This window comes from Pinus tabuliformis, chromosome 3_1 (assembly GCF_031772625.1).
Source record: "Pinus tabuliformis cultivar Carrire ecotype Pingquan chromosome 3_1, CPIR1, whole genome shotgun sequence".
Taxonomy (NCBI): domain Eukaryota; kingdom Viridiplantae; phylum Streptophyta; class Pinopsida; order Pinales; family Pinaceae; genus Pinus; species Pinus tabuliformis.
In genome coordinates this window covers 836,584,584-836,605,609 of record NC_142301.1, presented here as the reverse complement: position 1 = coordinate 836,605,609, position 21,026 = coordinate 836,584,584, and the positions used below count along the sequence as shown (strand labels likewise).

Sequence of the window (21,026 nt, the reverse complement as noted above, 5' to 3'; positions counted from 1 at the left end):
ATGAAAGAAATACCTGTCTGTCATAACAGGAGATGGGGTCCAACTTTGCTGGTGCCTATCCACAATCCATCTTGATTTCAGAACATCAAGAGCAATATAATTGTTGTTCTCCTCATCAATTGTTTCCAGACCTAATATATTCGTAATAGCCAAATTTGTGGCCTCTTTATTCTCAGGGGAACTTCTGCTTACAGCGCCACCTGGACTGAGTGGAGAACCAAACGATCTGCTTCTCAACGATGTCATTGTTGGAGAAAATCTCTTAGCATGAGAATTTCCAGCAAACAGTGCTGACTGAAATGAATGTCTTGGATTATGTCGTGAAACCAAACCACGAACATAATTCAAAGACTTAACAAGAGCTCCTGAGGCAAATGCTGCAGATGTTGAGGTTGGAGAAGATGAATTGACAGATGCAGTTGATGATACATGCTGACTGTTTGCAGACTGCACCCATGGAGAAGCCTTCTTGTTGGTAACGGCATTGCACTCAGCAACTAGATTCACACAAAACAAATCAATCTGCTCTAGAGTCTCTATACTAGGTATATACCTGCATCAACCATCAAATATTTGGGGAAAAGAATAAAATGTGTGAAACAGCAAGAGGAAATTTTGCAAATACAATTGGATCAATATTAACTGTTGAAAATGACACACAGAAAAACAACTTTTTGTTTTATAACTATTTTGGCAACGTATGTTCAGAAGAATCAAATTTGAAACAGCAAGAAGAAATTTTGCAAATATATTTGGCTCAGTATCCCCCATTGAAAATGACAGAGGATAATGATCCTTTATTTTATATTATGAATTTATGTTGGCAACATATGTTCAGAAGAAATTTAAAAAATGGCCACAAACCCACACACAGAGCATACCTGCAGTATTTGCACCTGTGACAACCATATGACAACAAACTGTGTATACACCTTGAATATCTATGTTTAATATATATATCATCAAAACTGAAGTGTTTGATAACTCAATAAAGACAACTGTATATCATTTCATCTCTTTTACCAGTCAAAAAATCTGTTAATGGTATCTACCTGAAGCAATAGAAATTTTTCATATAAATGTGAGCCGTAATTTAAAAAGAAAAAAGAAACAATTGTTGCATATCTCTAATATAGAACAAGAACTATAAAAAACACTACTAGAATAAACTTACCTAAAGAGATATCGTTTGAGAAGTGCTACACACTTTGCAACAACTGGAGGGCTGTTCAGTCCAAATAAGTAAAATGTATTAGCAGTTTCTTAGAAAATGAAAACAATAGACAACTTTTATATTAAAGAATACGAAAAGCAAACCAAAATAGAAGATGAGATACAGCTGTACTGGCAATCCATTAACCAATACACAAGACTTCTAACTGGCCACCTATCAAACCGAATTTCAAACCAGACTCAATGGACCCATTTTAAAAAAACACATAAAATAATTAAATTTTTAATGAAAAAAATATTTTTAAGATTCCAAACCATTAGAGAGAAAATCTGCAAAGTTTGCTCACCTTTACGCCATGTCAGGGTGAATACGTCAAAATGGCACCCAGCAACAAAACACAGAAATAATATGCCTCTGAATGGCCTTTAGAGTCCAAAAACCAAGCTACAAGCTACTGGGCCACTGGCCAATTACAAATCACTGATCAACATGATCACTCATCAAAAGCTCATCACCACTAATTGAAATGTGATCATCAGCAGGAGCTACATAAACGTCATCTGACTTAGAGTCTTCAGACTCCTCACATTCCTCAACCTTGTAACACAGTAGAAAAAGCTTAACATGCCTAACCAATGATTTTGGTATGAGTGAAGGGTACATTTTTGTTAAGGTCATGGCAGAGGAGTTCAACAATCAAGACCACCAACATCAAGGTACATAAAGGGCTTGGTGCCCTTGACTAAATGTCGATCCCATACCCTCATACATGATAGAATTAAATGAAAATGTTGCCATCCTACCAATCCTAAAATCCTGAAAACTGTTCAAGTCTGCTGAATTCTGAATGGGATATGAAATTCTACTTTCACCATATGAAGTCCGATAAGGGTTGGAAGTTGGGACCACTCTCAAACCTCCCAAAACAATTAATGGTAATGTTAAAAAATTAAGTAGAAGTTGACATTTCAACTTTTATTTTAAGAATTCAACATTACAATTGATTGCCAACATCGCTAGGGTTTAGGAGTTAAGTTTTTCTCTAGGTTTAGGTGTTAGGTTTTTACAACATGACTATTTCAGGACAAAACCAGTCGGTTTGTACCAGATCAGGTCGTTTGGTACCAAACCAGTCCATCCGTCTATGCTCGTGGCCGGTTTGACCAGTTCCAGTTTGAACCAGACTGGTTTTCAAAACTATGCTTCAGAACATATGAAATGCCATCATCTAGCTCCAATTACATTTTCACCTTTTAGGTTTTGTCTTCTTCATTCTTAATCTGTATGTCTTTTGGCTTTACTAAATGAAAAAGGGATTTGTTTTATTTAAATAATTCTCTCCAGAAGGATATCTAAATACTTTCAAAGGAGGCAATATGCCATCAGCCACTAAAGAGATCCACTCATTCAGCTAAAAGATACAAAGATCAGCTTTCACAGCCATCACAATAGTTTGTTTACCAAAGCCAAAAACAGAAATCCAGATCACATTGATATTGAATTAACAGAGACTCAAGATGGTAAGTGGATTTCCTCATTAGCAAAGGAACCACATGGGTTGTTAAATGCAGAGCACCGCTTTGCCAAACTGAATTGAAGCAGGTTGTTCCTCAATATAGATTGGTGGCTGGAGGCTCAGCACATCCTCTATCAGAGTTTCCAATGTGACTGACCAGTGTTTTGAAGGATTCATCCACTTGCCACGAGTAATTCGTGTCAAGGCTTCTGACAGCTGCTTCCAACAGGTCCAGAGAATTCACCACTCTTTGTTCAAACTTTGTTTGCCTTTGAGTCAACCCGTCTTCTCTGTCATTCACATAATTTTCTAGATGATGTAGCATGTCCAGGATTCTTTCATTTAAAACTCAAATCCTAGTTCTTCTTCCTAAGGCAGGGAAGTGTGGACTTCATGACCTTGTTACTCCATCAAAATTACCATACCATGCTTGTGTTATGAAGGGATTGGCATGTTGTCCCCTCACGTTGTTGGCTGGTTTTGTGCTTCTACATTGCGAGCATGCATTCTTGGCCTCCCTATTCCTTTGTGAAATGAGCACTCAGCCATTGAGTGATACCAAACTTCTACACAGGGAAAACAAACAACAAAGCTTGGGTGAAAAAGTTGGTGGAAGCCAAAGGCATCTAAATGACATGGTTGTCATGGAGGCGGTTCAGAATGAATGTACTATTCTGCCAGCCTTGGAATGACTTTCCCTATCCATTGGCGTGCTTGATAAATCTTAAAATTTATGAGACATTAAAACGGGTTTTCTAAAACATGAATGACAGAACACAACGGTCCCAAGGGGTCAGAATAAGATCTAAACACTCCTTCCATTGACCGTTTTCCTTGGGTGTGAAGTTAGATAGCTTTAAATTCATTAGTTTGTCTTCATTCCTGGAGATTGCTTTGTTAGTTAGCCACCCTGCTCCCTAATCTGAGGTTCATTTTACGTGAGAAATTGTTTATCATTCACAATTCTCCAAGGCTGTCATGATCCAGGGGATGTTGCTTCCAAATTCCAAGGGTGGATTTTGGATCCTTCCATATAGGTAGTCTATTATTAATTTTAAGTCACCCTTCTTGAAACCTTGTTTTAAACTTTCTTTGATTCCACAGATCATAGCAACTAATTCTGCTTGTTTATTTGACTTGTAGAATGTAGCCCCAGAAATTGGTATGCTATTCCTAGTACATTCCCTTCTTGATCCCTGAAGACACACCCTGCCCTTGCTATGCCCAGATTACATTTCAAGGATCCATCAAAATTTGTTGGAAACGCCTTCTAGGGGAGATTCCATGGTTGCCAGATGGATGCTGGCTAGTCATTTGATTGCCAAAGTTCTGTACTTTAACGTCAATTTCCTTTGGCTATATGCTTCTTCAATTTTAACTAGAGAAGAACCTTTGATGAGACAGGACAAATTTCCTCGCAATCCTCAGTAGATAGCTTTGACAAGATTGCTTGTATGTTCCTCCTTATTGCCCCATTCCATCATAGCAGGCTTATACTCACGAGAAATAGAACTTGTCATATCCCAAGTATTATCACCAAGTCTGTCACTTGAATGTGTTTTGCCATGGAATATTCTGTCTTGTAGTAAGATGCATATGGTCAACAAATTATCACATCTTCCAGATGTCATTACTTTGTGGTAGTGAGTTAAGTAAGAGATCATTATCATGAAATCCTCATCATGAGGTCTTGTACTGAGAAGTCCATATAAGTTGGGTGACTGGATGTATCTCCAACAATGTTGCGAAAATCACAATCGGGATACAATCGGCAAGGATCTAAAAAAGGAAAAAGTCATAAATATCAGGAAAAAATCAGTAAAAATCAGCAAAACATCAGCAACATTAAAAAAATATTAAAAACAAAACGAATTTTTCAATTTTTTAAGTATCTAAAGCATCCACGATTTTTTGATGATTTTTACGATTTTTTGGTGATTTTTATCGTGATTTTTTCACGGTTTTTTGGCAATTTTTACAATTTTATCGCAATTTTTTCATTTTCGAAAAAATTACCGATTAAATCAGCTGATTAAATCACCATGAGGAAGAAATCGTGATTTTCGCAACACTTATCTCCAACCATCGTGTATGAAGGACCTCAATGTATATAAGTGGCTCCTCTTTCCAATTATATTGTCATTACCAGCAGAAGCATCACTGTCTTTGCATTGAATATCTCTATCCTTTTTTATCAAATCTACATTATATAAATACACTATCATGTTGAATACTAGCACAATGTCATTCTCTATGTTCTCATCACATTGTTGTTGTTGCTTATGTTCTCTTCTAGCTTAAAGTTATGTGCACACACATGTTTTCTCTATGCTATGTTTTGCTTATGTTAAACTCATAACTTCACGTGAATCCATGTTCAACACTTTTGCATCCTTTAAGGGTTGTGTTTGGCAAGGGGAGCTTCCTAGTTCTGATTGGTGAAAGCAACTAAGTCCAAGATAGAGTATAAAGACATGTAAAATGTGCATCTAGTGAGCTGATGACTCTTGGTCCTTGGACTTGAATAGGTGTAATGTGAAATGACAAGACATCAAGCAACCTCATCTAAATTGTGTCCATCTGACTTCCAGATGGTCACGAGGCATCAAGTGGTCTTGCAGAACACAAAAGTCCTTCAGGTATATTGTGATGATGCTATGATGGTACATATCAAGGAAGCCTCATTGAGACAGGGGGTCACAAAGTCCAATATTACTTTGAATCATGGAATGCAACACATCAATGCAGTTTAAACACCTCATTGCTGAGGACAAGGATATGGTTGATGAAAAATAATACATTGTATGTAATGTTAGCAGTTTAAGTTGGTTAAAGGAAGGCATTTAATATTAGATACCATATAAAGCATTAGATGCTATTCATTAGTCCACATAAAGGTTTTTCCATTAATATGAGAACTCTTTGTTACTAGTTGCTCATGCAATATGTTAAAATTGGTAACTAGGGCCAAACTCCATGTGGGTCATCTTATTTATGGCAGCTGATATTTTTCTTGGATCCCTCTCATTGAGAGGTGTAGGATTGATCTAAAGATCATCAAATTCTGATAAGTATTCATGGAGTTATGAATTTATTTGTGTTGTAAGACAATTTGTCAAGGTCAGCCAGCAACCAAATAACCCCCACATGTGCTCAACGTTTTAGTATTAAAGGAGACGACTTGAGAGTCATTTCACACACACTTCACTCTTGATTTCTCTCCACTTGTTCTGGGTTTTAGTGGATGAGAAATCTAAGAGAGGAAGCCCTAAACACAAAAGGTAGGGAGCCCTAGTACAAGCCCTAGACGTCGTCAAGGAGGGCTACTCGCTGCCCTATACGCTGGTCTCTACAAGCCCTAGACGCAGTAGGGAGGAGCCCTAGCATGAAGCTAAAACACAGTCCTAGATGATCTACGCATGACCTAGAGGAGATGCCCTAACTCCTAATGGAGTTATGGAGGAAAGGCCACAGTGCTGTCCTAAAGGGTTCATGGCACCTACAGTGAGGAAAATAAGGCAGCGTGGAGCCTTCTAGGATCTGTTTTGAGGGCTGGTTGCTATTGCAAGAAGGTATGTTCAGGGCTAAACGCAGGTCAAAGACAAGTCTGTTGGGCAGCAAACGAGGTAAGGAACTCTATTTTGGAGGGGGTTGTAGGTGACAGCAAGGACTGTGGTAGGCCGCAGGCTTAACCACTTCAAAACAGGGACATCGTGGAAGTGTTTGGCGCTGTAAAGTGCCCAAAACAGCAGCACGAGTGGAGAGAAGCCTTACTTGCCTAGGGCACATTTCATGCGGGAAATTCTGGGCCAGATTTGAGGACGGTTAGGGACTGTTGTGTGCCCTAACCAGTCCCAGAAATTACAGCAGTAATGAAGTGACAAACAGCAGCGTTTGTATGGTGTGTTGGCAGCAAGATACATGGGACAGCAAGGTCACATGGTGCAGCAAAGAAAGATGGGACAGCAAGGTCACATGGTGCAGCAAAGGAAGATGGTGCAGCAAAGGAAGATGCAACATCAAGGTGCAGCAAGCACATGTTGGCATGCATGGTGCAGCAAACAAATGGGACAGCAAGGCTATGATTCTTGGTGGATCATGGTACTTGGGACAGCAAGCTATGACATGGTACAGCAATGTCACATTGGGACAGCATGGCAAGCATGGTGTTGCAAGCACATGGGACGTGCAGCAGAGCAATCATGGTGCAACAATGAGATGCAGCATGAAGTGCACGGTGAGGTACAGGATGAGGCAGCACTGGTGAGTGCAGCAAGATGATAAGGTACAGCAAGATGTTGCAGTACAGAAAGGTGCAGCATAAGGAGCAGCAGTATGATAATGAGGTCCAGCATAGTGATGATGGGTGCAGCATGATGCAGCATAGTGAGGTGCAGCATGATGCAGCATAGTGAGGTGCATCATGATGACAAGGTGCAGCACTATGATGGGTGATGAAGTCACTTGGGAGAATCAGTTGAAGCAGCATGTCTTCAATTGAGTTCAGCTACCTCATGTATCATCTTCTTAGAGATAATCTATGCTCTTATTTAGATAAGTCGAAGTGTTAACTTTTGTTGTAAATGTACTATCTCTCTCTCTCTCTGCTGAACTATTGAAGAACATATAAGAAGAATTGATCAAGGGTTTCCCCACATTGGGGTTTGTCCCTGGCTAGCGCCACATCTTGTGTCCTCTTGTCTTGGCTTGTCCTTTGCGACCTATGTTTATGTTCTATCTGCAATTTACTTTAATGCTGATGTGATTGCTAATCTGGAAAAGATATTGAGCTAACTGTGAAAATTGAAATAAATTGCTCTAAGCATAGAACATACCTAAAATTAACATGGTATCAAAGTTGAGGTGAAGACAAAGCCCAAGCAAGAGTGAAAGAGCAATCACCAAAGACAGTTGGGAAAGGAAAATAGGATCAGTGGATTCCTCATCCCTCTTCAAATTCACCAAGGGTGTAGTCGAAGCAGAGAATATTATCAGAACAGCGCAACAAAAGCTTCTAATGGCCTACCTAAAGATCACTTCATTGGGAAGTCTGGATCTAAGGGTGGAAGGAAAGGCAGAGGCCTTGTTTGTAATAAGTTCGGCCATTATGTTGAGGAGTGTCTAAATGGTAGGGACACATCACTTAATGATCATTAAAATCATTCCAGGGACATCTTCAATGATCAAAGGATTGCAGATCATCAAGGAAATAGCCGATCTTCAAAGAAAGCAAGGAACCTCGGGTATGAAGAATCAAATGTTGTTTCTGATGAGACAAAGAAGCGTTATCTTATATTGGCCCTCTCCTTCAGACTCTTTGGGAATCTGACTTATTGATTATAGTGCTTCAAGGCACTTCATCGAATAGAAGGGTGCTCTCTCTAATTTGATGGAGATTGAAACAATCATGGGATTATACTTGGAGTCAATGCCACCTATCCTGAAAAGGGTGTAGGGAATGTTACCCCTCAATTGAATGAGGGTAACTCGATTCATTTACAAGAATCTCTTTATGTACCTAATCGCAAGAAGAACCTAGAAGTCAAAGGTTTCAAGGTGACATTCATCGATGGAAAGGTACGTGTTTGAAAATAGAATTTTCAAAGATGCTTTTACTCATGGGTTCAAGGTTGGCAATTTGTATCAAGTTGCAGGAAGTCCATTGGGGACCATGTCAGTTGACACATCTCGTCTATAGCACCGGAGGTCTACTTATTATGGGACCTCACCCAATGTGAGTCAAATGGTGACAAGGATCCATGAATTCAAGAAGAGCATGAAGGTACATGTTCGAGATGTACCAAAGGAAAATCTTACAAGGGGACCATTCCCCTCATGTAGCTGGTCCACAAGTTTGGAACAACCCGAGGGGTTTGAGATTCATGATCGGGAATCTCATGTATGCAGGTGGAAGAAAGCCCTCTATGGCTTAAAGCAAACACCCCAGGCTTAATATGAGAGGATTGATAGTTGTCTAATGAAGTTGAGATTCACTAGGAGAAACGCTGATCCAAACCATTACTTGAAGGTTGTGCATGATAGACCTCTCATACGGCACCTTCTGAGGACAACCTCTTTCTGATAGGTGCAAACCCTCTCAGTTACAAAAGTAAGAGGGAGTTGGATTTCGGATTTAGAATGATGAACTACAAGCTCGTGACTACCTCGATGAATCTTAACTTTCAAAAGTTATGTGGTAGGGATGCCGGACCTGTTTTGGGAAATGCCTCTAAGTTTCACAAATTCATACTAGCATTGATGTTCTTGGTGAACTCCCGTCCGGATATATGTTTTGTAGTTAGCATGTTGGGCTCATATTTGGTTGAGCCTCACTGGATTGATGCCAAGAATCACTTGAGATATCTTCAGGGCACAATCTCTCATAAATTGAGATACACTGCTAGAAATGTGAAGCTACATGATTATTCTGATGATGATTAGGCAAGCAGTGTGGAGGATCGCAAGAGAACTTCTGGGTGTTGGTTCTCTTTGGGTTCTGCTCGATATCCTGGATGAGCAGGAAGCAGAAGATGGTTGCATTGAGCACCGCTTTGACCGAATACATAGCTACGAGTATGACCTCGTGTGAAGCTGCCAAGTTGTGGAAGCTCTTCAGTGAGCTATTTGTACACGTGATGGATACCACCGTGATCTTCTGTGTCAACAAGAGGGGGGATTCAATTGTTGGGGAATCTCGTATTCTATGATTGCTCCAGCATATAGACATCAGATACTACCTTATCTGGGATATGGTACATCGATGAGCGAGAAGGCTCCATCGCATTGACATTGATGTACAGATCGCCGACGTTCTGTCGAAGCCCCGAGGAAAAGTCAAATTTGTGACTTTCCCGAACGACTTGGAGTCGTTAAGAGACCCTCTTATGAGGGTCCTGCATGATGCATGCATTGAGCGCTGGGAGCTCGGGGGCCTTGGGGTACTTCTTGGAGCAACAAGCGACCATAGGGCGACTCACCCTCCTCTAATGGTGCACTGTGTACAGGGTGAATGGTTCAACCTTCCTCTATGATACCCCGTGGTGACTTATGAACGGGATGAGTGGTTCGCCTGTCGAGGCATCCTACCCATGCAATCTCTGACTCATGGGAAGTACCTCTCATCTGGCCAATGAGTAGGGAAATGGAATTAGGGACCATAGTAGTAGTATCGATGGAAGCATCGTTTTATCTACCGTACTCCCTATCCTAGGATGACCTCCATTGATCTAGGATCAATGAAACTGATCTGGAATCAGTATGAGTGGTTTGAGACACTCTCTTTTGATATTGATCTAAGATCAATTGGAACTGACTTCGGGTCAGTAAGAGTGACACAACTCACTCTCCTGTAACTGATCTGGGATCAGTAAGAGTGGTATGACACACTCTCTTCTTATGGAACTGACTTCGGGTCAGTAGAGAATGGTATGAGACATTCTCGATCAATTCTTCTTCTTCATGGTTCAGCAGAGCAAAGCGGAGCAGTGCAGGGCACTAATGGCAGAGATAGTACAGCCTGGCAGATGGATCAACGGATGGAGTTCTCCTTAGTTGAGAGGGAATTGGCAACTAGGGCCAAACTCCATGTGGGTCATGTTATTTATGGTAGCTAATATTTTTCTTGGATCCCTCTCATCGAGAGGTGTAGGATTGATCTAAAGATCATCCAATTCTGATAAGTATTCATGGAGTCATGAATTCATTTGTGTTATAAGACAATTCGTCAAGGTCGGCCAACAACCAAATAACCCCCACATGTGCTCAACATTTTAGTATAAAAGGAGATGACTTGAGAGTCACTTCACAAACACTTCATTCTTGATTTCTCTCCACTAGTTCTGGGTTTTAGTAGATGAGAAATCTAAGAGAGGAAGCCCTAAACACAAAAGGTAAGGAGCCCTAGTACAAGCCCTAGACGCAGTCAAGAAGGAGGCCTCCTCGCTGCCCTATACGCTGGTCTCTACAAGCCCTAGACGCAGTAGGGAAGGAACCCTAGCATGAAGCTAAAATGCAGTCCTAGATGATCTACGCATGACCTAGAGGAGATGCCCAAACTCCTAATGCGGTTATGGAGGAAAGGCCATAATGTTGTCCTAAATGGGTCATGACACCTACAGCGAGGAAAAGAAGGCAGCGTGGAGCCTTCTAGGATCTGTTTTGAGTGCTAGTTGCCATTGCAAGAAGGCCGAGTATGTTCAGGGCTAAACGTAGGTCAAAGACAAGTCTGTTGGGCAGAAAACGAGGTAAGGAACTCTGTTTTGGAGGGGGTTGTAGGTGACAGCAAGGACTGTGGCCTAACCACTTCAAAACAGGGACATCGTGGAAGTGTTTGGGGCTGTAAATTGCCCAGAACAGCAGCACGAGTGGAGAGAAGCCTTACTTGCCTAGGCCGCATTTCATGAGGGAAATTATGGGCCAAATTTGAGGACGATTAGGGACTGTTGTGTGCCCTAACCAGTCCCAAAAATTACAGCAGTAATGAAGTGACAAACAGCAGCGTTTGTATGGTGTGTTGGCAGCAAGATATAATGGACAGCAAGGTCACATGGTGCAGCAAAGAAAGATGGGACAGCAAGATCACATGGTGTAGCAAAGGAAGATGGGACAGCAAGGCCACATGGTGCAGCAAAGGAAGATGCAACGGCAAGGTGCAGCAAGCACATGGTGGCAAGCATGGTGCAGCAAACAAATGGGACAGCAAGGCTATGATGCTTGGTGGAGCATGGTACTTGGGATAACAAGCTATGACATGGTACAACAACGTCACATTGGGACAGCATGGCAAGCATGGTGTTGCAAGCACATGGGACATGCAGTATAGCAATCATGGTGCAACAACAAGATGCAGCATGATGGGCACGGTGAGCTACAGGATGAGGCAGCATTGGTGAGTGCAGTTAGATGATAAGGTACAGCAAGATGTTGCAGTACAAGAATGTGCAACATAAGGAGCAGCAGTATGATAATGAGGTCTAGCATAGTGATGATGGGTGCAGCATGATGCAGCACAGTGAGGTGCAACATGATGACGAGGTGCAGCACTATGATGAGTGATAAAGTCACCTGGGAGAATCAGTTGAAGCAGCATACCCCTTCTCATCTAGCTTGAGGGACCTAGACAACACTTTGGTGGTTAATGCAGTGATCTTGCAATCGTTAGAGCCACAGTGTCTGTAGGGCCGGAGACATCGAGTGATAGGAGCCTAACAGAAGGTATCGTTAATCAAGCCCTTGCTTGCTTCCTATTAGCCTCTTCCCCACAACCTACCTTGGAGCCCAACTTCAAAATGGTTAAGCGAAGGTCAAAGTTTCAAACTTAGTGTAGGCATATAATTAAAATTAACCAAGATCTTTGCATTTCGCATAGGTCTTAGGAATTGCATCCCATATAGGATAGTAGCGCACTAAAGCAGCAGTTGCCCATCTGGTCATTAGTCTCAATTTTATAAAGCAAGAGTGTTGACTCCATAAGGCATTGGTCTCAAATATATAAATTGAATCTAATCCTTAAAATATTGCTAGATTTAACCAAATGTTAGGCCATTCAACTCTGTCTCCCGAACTAGTTGGTTCCCAACTTGTCCTTCATCATTTCATTTCCGTAGGGTCTACCCCACATAACCTATTGTTGGGAGACAGTTAAAACGGAGAGGATGGGGATCAAGGTGACAGCCCTTGACTTGAGTCGTTGTGGTTGTGCCTGTATAATTTGAGCCACAACAAGAGGCATAGATTTAGACACCACCGCCTCTTTAAGCACATACCCCATCCAAATGTTCACCAAGTATGTCCTCACATGACTATTCTTATCTTGGATACACATCCTCAAAGAATATCGGTCCTCAGGACTATTCTTATCTTGGATTCAAATCCTCAAAGAATATCGGTCCCAAATGCTTATCAAATCCACCATTCTCCCTACCAGTGCCTCCACTAGGCTTACAACTATTAGTCCTAGCCATAGTGCATGACACATGGAGAATACAATGTCCATCTTCACTGTTGGGCATTGGATAAACCAGCACTCCCTATGTGTTTAACGACATGTGCTTAACCACCTCTCATGGATCCGTTAACTTTGGTGATGCATCTGTTTACTAACACCTTCAAAGTATTGGTGTAATAGCAATCGTGATTCCAACAAGCAGTATCAAAGCCAAAGGTCTCGAGTTTGAATCACACCCGGCTGGCGCTTGGAGGGCGATTGTTGGACATTGGATAAACCAGCCCTCCCCGTGTGATTCACGGCATGTGCTTAACCGCTTCTCGTGGATCCGTTATCTTTGGCGATGCGCCTGTTTACTAACACCCTGCGGGTTTTGGTGTAAAGGAAATTATGATTGCAACACTCACTCAACTAGGGAGGAGATCCTCACTCCCTCTCTGTTGAGAAATCTAGCGCATCGAGATTAGGTGATTTCTCTTAGATAGATAACTGCTTGTGAATGCTTTTTTACTTCTTGATTAGGATCTTCTTTTACTTATGTTATTATAATGTTATTCTTCATCAAACAACTACCAAGCATAAACCATAAAGAGACAAGAGACACAGAATATAGGCTATCAGCCAGGGCCAAAACCTCTCACACTTGAGAGGAAAACTTGAACAAATTCTTCTTCTTATAGAGATTCTAGACAAATACCAAGACCAAGACCCTTGACCTATTTGCCACTCCAAGAACAAGACACGAGTTCCCTTGATGAGATCCTTAGTCAATGTTTGTCAACCTTCTGCTTGTTTCTTCTTCTAAGCTCCTCTTCAATTACGGCTTCCTTCTGCTTCAGACTTTCACTAGTTTCGACCTCCTAGAGTTAGGCCTTCTTTGCATAGGGACTGTTTCTAGCTTGCCTCAGCTTCTTCTTAAACTTGCCCTATTTCCAGCTCGACTACCTAAGAGGACTGTAATTCCTCTTGGCTCTCTCTACAGCAAAAGTCCTCTTCCTTCTTCACACGTGTGTCCCAAAAATAGACCCAAAAACAGATCCAAAAGATATCACAAACCTCGATCTCCCTTTGCTTCACTTCACTAGATATAGGACTGTCTTTCTTGACCCTTTCACACTTCTTGTTTCAAACTTGATGACCACCGAAATTCTCTACATGAAATGATGTCGAGCTGCCCTATAAATAGTTTTTTCCTCATCAAAATAATCCAACTTGATAGCAAGTTGCGCCGACATGTCATTTGGAGAGGTATTGTTACTCTTCTTGAAGTCAACTTGAAGGGAGATGCTTGTGCTTCATTGACTCTTATACAAATGTAACATGCCCAAGAAGGGTCTTTCATACTTGACATTGACTCTCTTTGACTTTATGACCAATCCTAAGGGCTCACAATGGGAGCCATTACTAAAAATAAAATTCCTTGCTCATGAAACCCATGAGACAAGCATTACAAAAATAATTTTATTTTTCTTTACATCAATTACATAAAATCACATTTACATATGTCATTATGAAGACTGAACCTAGTACTTTCAACACTCCCTCTTAACTAGGGAAGTATTCATAATGGTACTTGGTCATTCTCAATCTGAAGAATTTCCCATAAGAAGAATCGGATTGGTAACCCCATCTGTATAGCATCGTATCAACCAGCATTGTCACATAGCAAGGCCTTGACTAACAGCTCTATCTCTCCACAAGATCTAATCACAATGCAGGTGAGACCGATGATGTATACTATATAGGCACCCTCATCATTGTCTCTCTCAGAACATACCCCACCCGGGTTCTCAATGTGTGTTCCACCGGGACTATTTTTATCTTGTATTCCCAGTCCTCAAAGAATATCGGTCCTCTACGACTACTCTTATCTTGGATGTCCTAACACATCCTCAAAGAGCATCAAATTCCAAATGTTTACCCAAACCTCCATTCTGTCTTCCCAAGTGAAAACAAGAATGATGTGTCAATCTCTCCCTCTTAATTAGGGAAGACATATCTATTTCAATAAAGGAATGTACTCATTCCTACAGAAGGAATGTACCTAAGCTCCCTCTTGGCTTAGGAATTTTGCTCCCAAGTTTCTACCAAGTAAGAAACGTGTTTCCAGGATCCCTCTTAATTAGGGACCTACAGTAGCTCTTCAGGTGGAGATGACGGGATAACCAGTTGCTTGAAGAACTCCTCATGATATCATGAACTTATTTTCTTTATCTACGAGTCTTCATGTTTGGGACTTCTTCATAGGGCATAAACCATCCATCACTCTCATCCATGAGTCAGTGATCATCGAAAAGTGATCCATCAGTCCATATCTAGCCTTCCTTCATGCCATGTTGCCTTCTTCATGCCATATTTCCTCAAGGATCTTTCATCCTACTACATGGGCATAGGTGATGGAAGATATCCATAGTTCTTCCCTCGATAACCCTGCATAAGCCCATCCAAATATTTGTTCAAAAATAAGAAATGAACACTTGAACCAAAATTACCTTTGTCATGGTCTTTCATCATGACATCTTCTAGTTTGCATCAGCATCCTACATACATATTAACACATCTCCAAATATATATATATATATATATATTGTCAAGGGTCTCAGTCACCGACTCGGCCAGTTTGGTAACAAACCGACCAGCTCGGCCGAGCCCGAGTTAAACCGGCCAGCGATGCCCAACGATATCTTTTGGAGGGAAAACAGACCCCAAACGTTATTCTAATTTGGTTTTAGGTTATATTTAAGGCCATTTACCTCTCCCAAGCCTCTAAAAGCTACCCAACCTCCTCACATTTCCTCAGAGCTATTTCATTGCATTTCTCTGAGAATTTGTGAGGAATTTGTGAAGAGTTATGGAGTTTGTTTTTGGAGCAGTGGTGAGGAGTATTCGGCAATCATTGGAGCAGCAGTGAGGAGCTTCTTGGGCAGCCATTGGAGTATCATTGAGGAGGCGGTTTGTGCCTAGAGGTATTTTTCTTCACTTCTAAAATATGTTTTTGCTTGTTTTTTTCTTGTGCAAATCTGGAAATTGAAAAAAATAGCTTTTGTAAAAGAAATGTACATTGAAGCATTTTTTTTCATTTTCAGATTTTTTCCTTTCATTTCCAAGTCCAAATATCAGAAAATAGCTCCTAGAATGAAATATGTTGCTTGGGCATATGCTGAAATTATTGATAATCATGATAATCAAATGCATTGCAAATTTTGTCATAGAAAAATTAAGGGGGGTGGAGGGGGCATTCATAGGCTGAAACAACACTTGGTTGGTGTTAGAGGCCAAATTGCTCCATGTGAAGCACCATCAGCACATATTGGGGAGATTAGGATGGAGTTGCTAGATAAATTTGAGAAGTTTGAGCAAGAAAAAGCTATGCAAAAAGAAATAGAGGTTGAAATTGGGAGGAAGAGGAGTAAAAAACAAATGATAGCTGCCAACCCCAATTTTGATTATGAGGGCTCTTCATCTATCCCTTGCACTGATGCATCCAACCCCTTTCACTATGTTCCTACCTCTTTGGAATCTTTTCAAGAAAAGGGTAAGGGTAAAATGAAAAAGAAGGGTGATATCAAAATTTATCACACCCTCCTCTCCCTCTAATAGTGCACATGGTCCTCGAGCTAATAGAGGTCAAATGCAGCCCACTTTAGATGACCATTGGAAGAAAGAATTGAGAGAGATTGTATGTGATTACATAGCTAGATGGTGGTATGATGTTGATATCCCCTTCAATGCTTCTCGTTCACCATATTATGAACCTATGTTTGATGCCATATTTGCTCTTGGAAAGGGCTTCAAAGGCCCTACTATACATGAGTTAAGGGGATCCCTTTTGCAAAAAAAAGTTTCCGCCATTGATAAATATTTGAAAGATTTCAAAAGCTCATGGGCAAAAACAAGATGTACCATCATGTCAAATGGATGGACTGATCATAGGAACCATACCATCATAAACTTCCTTATCTTTTTGCCCACAGGGAACCATGTTTCTAAAATCAGTTAATGCATCTGCGAGGGTGAAAGATGCACACTTGTTGTTTCAGCTTTTGGATGGGGTTGTTGAAGAGTTGGGGGTGGCTAATGTTGTTCAAATCAACACAGATAATGCCTCTAATTATGTTCTTGCAGGTAAAATGTTAGACGAAAAACACAAAACCATCTTTTGGACCCCATGTGTTGCACATTGCATAGACCTCATGCTTGAGGATATTGGCAAAATAGATTGGGTCAAGAACACTGTAGAGCATGCCAAAAGCATAACAAAATATATCTACAACCACTCATGGATTTTGAGCCTGATGAGGAAACACACAGGGGGCAAATATATTATTAGGCCTACCATCACTAGATTTGCACCTCATTTTTGACATTGTAATCTATGCTTTCCCAACATAAAAACTTGCAAAGGGTGTTTTCCAGAGATGAATGGAATCAATGGTCTCGCACAGAGGATGGCAAAGATGTCAAAAATAAGGTTAATGAAGAAATATTTTGGAAAAAGGCAACAGAGATGAAAGTTGTTGAGCCACTGGTTAAGGTGTTGCGGTTGGTCTATGGGGAAAGATTGGCTATGGGCTTCATTTATGAGGCTATTGATCAAGCAAAGGAGCAAATGAAGGTAGTATACAATGATAGAGTGGCTAAGTATGGGCCCATTTGGGAAATCATTGATTAAAGACGAAACAATCACCTCCATCACCCTATACATGCAGCTGGATTTCTTATGAACCCCAGGTATCATTATAAAGCTCTGGAGGCAGAATCTTTGACTGGGGAGGTTAGAGATAGATTGATTAACTACATTGATCGCATGGTCCCTAAGGAAAGTGATCAACTAGAGATACACCGACAGATCACTTGTTTCAGCAGAGCCACAGGTACCTTTGGCAAGAACCTAGCAAGGATTGCTAAGGGAAGCAGATGAGCCAGGTAAACAAAAATTTCAATTTTCAAATTCTTATTTTGTTAAATTCTTTATAATTTGAAAGTTGGATATAATTTGTTGAGCTAACTCATTACACTACTATGTTTTTTGCAGCACAATGGTGGGAGGCTTTTTTAGCGATTGTCCTCAATTACAGAAGTTTGCAATCCGTATTCTAAGTCAAACTTGCAGTGCTACTAGGTGTGAGCGCAATTGGTCTATCTTTGAGAGGATTCACACGAAGACGAGAAACCGTTTGGAACAAAAACAATTAAATGATCTAGTCTATGTCCAATATAACCTCCGACTAAGACGCAACCAATTGTTGAACAAAACACCTGATACAAATCCCATTGTGTTGGTAGATATTGATCTAGCATCAGATTGGGTAGTGGAGAGTCACCCAACAGAGTTTGACTCTGATGAGGATATTGTTCTTGATTTGGATTTCCAAATGGACGCATTAGTTAAACATAGTGTTCAGTGGAATCCAAATCGACTTGTACCAGGCCCAGCCCCAAGTCCTCCAGTTGTAGGCACTTCCTCTACTTAGCCATGATGGAAGCGCATATCTCGTCTATCTCAATGTGCAGCTATTGTGCCTACTAATGCTACTACTTCTACAGTTGCAGTTGGAAATGGTGATGAGGAGGAGGAGGAGCCATGGGTTTTCTTCTCTGCCTCTGGTTCAAAGTCTAAGCCAGATGATGTTGGCTTCTCTAACAGTAGCTAGTAGTACTCGTAACTAGTGATGTTTTACAGTTTACTTTTGTTGTAGAGCCCATTTAGAGCCTCCTTGGTTATGTGTTTTTGTTTTGATCTCTATATCATGTATGTATTGAACAGTGCACTTGGTGTCATTTGATATAATGGATATATTCATAAGCCTACTTTGATCATATGTTGTCTTCTCTCTATATTCTAATGCTTTGTGTTTGGAAACAAGAACGTATATATTCAAAATTATGTTTTATTAAAAAAAAAATATTTAATGTATTTTTTACAACGACCGAGTCATTTAAATCAAACCGGCTGAGTTGATACCGAGTCGAAGTCAGAGTCGGAGCCGACCCTCGGCCGGTTTCGAACCCGAGTCGGAGTTTTAAAACATTGCCTGCAACCATATGACATGACTCTACAATATCGAATGCAAGCATACATACCTCATTTATTTTCTGTCATCCAGACTTCCTTCAGCAGCTTCCTTAATTGAAGAGAGCTTCAATCCCTTGATTTGCTTCACCATTTATGTCATCATATCATCATCCCATGAATTCCACAAGTTTGGAATTTTCTATGAAACGCTTGCTTCCCCTCTTGATTGGTGAACCTTTCAATGAAGATTGCATCAGAGAATCTTGAGGATCTAAAGTATCCCCATAAGCAAATGTTTCCTTTTGACAAGTCTTGTACTAGATGACCTTCTTCTTTTCTTTTCCATACGTGCCACTTATGTTTCTAATTTGGTTCCCAGGAGCTACATCCTTCATTGTTAACTTCCATAGATTCCAACCATCTTTCATGTTTCTCTATGAGGGTGTCCCAAGCTCTTGCTTTCAATGCTTTTATGATGCCTTGATGCATCCTATCATGCTCCTACTTTACAACGAGAAAACTTAGAAACTAGAAAAGAGCTAGGTGAGGAAGACTATCTCGATAGTGGAGATCTATTACTTCCTTCTTCTTGGACTTCTTCTTTTCAGCTTCCTCCACTTCCTCGGTGATGTGGGCTTCTTCTCTTCTTCTTTTATTATTGTCCTTCTTGAGCTTAAGACAATCTCTCCTATAGTGCCCATATTCTTGACACCCATAGCATTGTATTTTAGCCATGTTCTTCTTCTTTTTCTGAGGACCAAACTTTCCAAATTTTCCCTTTCTTTTTGTTATTGCAGCATATGCTTGATTTTGCTCACCTGATCCCACATCAGATTTTGCCTTTAGCCTGGATTCTTCAATCTTGCATAGTGACCACAGCTCATGGAATGGAGTAGCTTCTTTCTTCCCATAAATACTTGAAGTAAAGTTACCCCACTCCTCTGGTAGTGCATTTAGTACAACTGTAGTCATTTCCCTGTCAGACATTAATTCTCCTAGATCTTGAAGTCAATCCCTGATCTAAGATATCCTCATAAAGTATGAGGCTATACCTTCTTCTTTTGACATCTTCAGTCTGTAGATTTCTTGCCTTAGAAAGATAAATTCCCTTTGCAATGCTTACGGAATACAACTCTACCAGTTTGTCATATATTTCTTTTGAAGTTTCAAGTTTAGATACATATGGGATGAAGGGATCCTTGATGGATTCAATAAGAATCCTTTGAGCCCTAATTTCACCCTTCATAAACTTTGCAAGATCTTAAGCATCTTCTTTTCTTGGTTTAGTGATATATCCTTTGACATGTTCCATAACCTCATCTTCAATGAGATTCAAATCTGTCGTTTTCTTCCATGCAAGATAGTTTTAAGCCCCAACCAATTTGTTGTTACCCCACTCCTCTGGTAGTGCATTTAGTACAACTGTAGTCATTTCCCTGTCAGACATTACTTCTCCTAGATCTTGAAGTCGATCCCTGATCTAAGATATCCTCATAAAGTATGAGGCTATACCTTCTTCTTTTGACATCTTTAGTCTGTAGATTTCTTGCCTTAGAGAGATAAATTCCCCTTGCAGTGCTTACGGAATACAACTCTACCAGTTTGTCATATATTTCTTTTGAAGTTTCAAGTTTAGATACATATGGGATGAGGGGATCCTTGATGGATTCAATAAGAATCCTTTGAGCCCTAATTTCACTCTTCATAAACTTTGCAAGATCTTGAGCATCCTCTTTTCTTGGTTTAGTGATAGATCTTTTGACATGTTCCATAACCTCATCTTCAATGAGATTCAAATCTGTCGTTTTCTTCCATGCAAGATAGTTTTAAGCCCCAACCAATTTGTTGCTTTCCTTGCAAAAAGACATTTTGACAGATTCAAATGTGGAAATAAATATACTTACTTGATAGGATGCTCCTTCTTCTTGTTGCTTTCTTGATGTTGATGATGATATATAAAATAGAAAACTTCTCCTTGATGAAGAAAGTTTTCTTCAATAATGATCCTTGATCCCACGGAGGGAGATTCCTTAGGATCCTTTGATGGTGGAGTCTTTATTGATGAAGATCAATGATGACTTCTTGATGATGTCTTCAATGGTAGGGGTCTTGCTTGAGAGAGAGATCGCCTTAGAATCTTGATGACAATGCTTTTCGATCTAGCTTCCTTGATTCGTAGATCTCTTCCACTTGAGTAAATGTAGGGATTTGGCCTTCTTTCCTTGATGATGATCCCAATACTTCTTTGTAGACTTCTTCTTTGATCTAGGGTTACGATGCTTCCTTTGTAGATTTTTTCTTCGAGATGATCTTCGCTTTGATGCCTTCGAGATTTGATCCTTGAGTGTCGCTTGATAAGATGCCCTTCCTTGAC

General features: G+C 40.4%; 1 protein-coding gene across 4 annotated transcripts in view; it reads right to left on the bottom strand.

Moving 5' to 3' along the window:
* Window positions 1–21,026, bottom strand: part of LOC149190093 (uncharacterized) — a 230,443-nt gene that overhangs the window by 187,949 nt on the left and 21,468 nt on the right. For all 4 annotated transcript variants that reach the window (XM_089412035.1, XM_089412032.1, XM_089412030.1 and 1 more), the window contains exons 3-4: window positions 1,175–1,225; window positions 14–553 (exon numbers count right to left, since the gene is read on the bottom strand). In XM_089412035.1, the coding sequence (XP_089268161.1) occupies window positions 14–553; window positions 1,175–1,225 (591 nt within the window). The remainder of the gene's footprint in view (window positions 1–13; window positions 554–1,174; window positions 1,226–21,026) is intronic.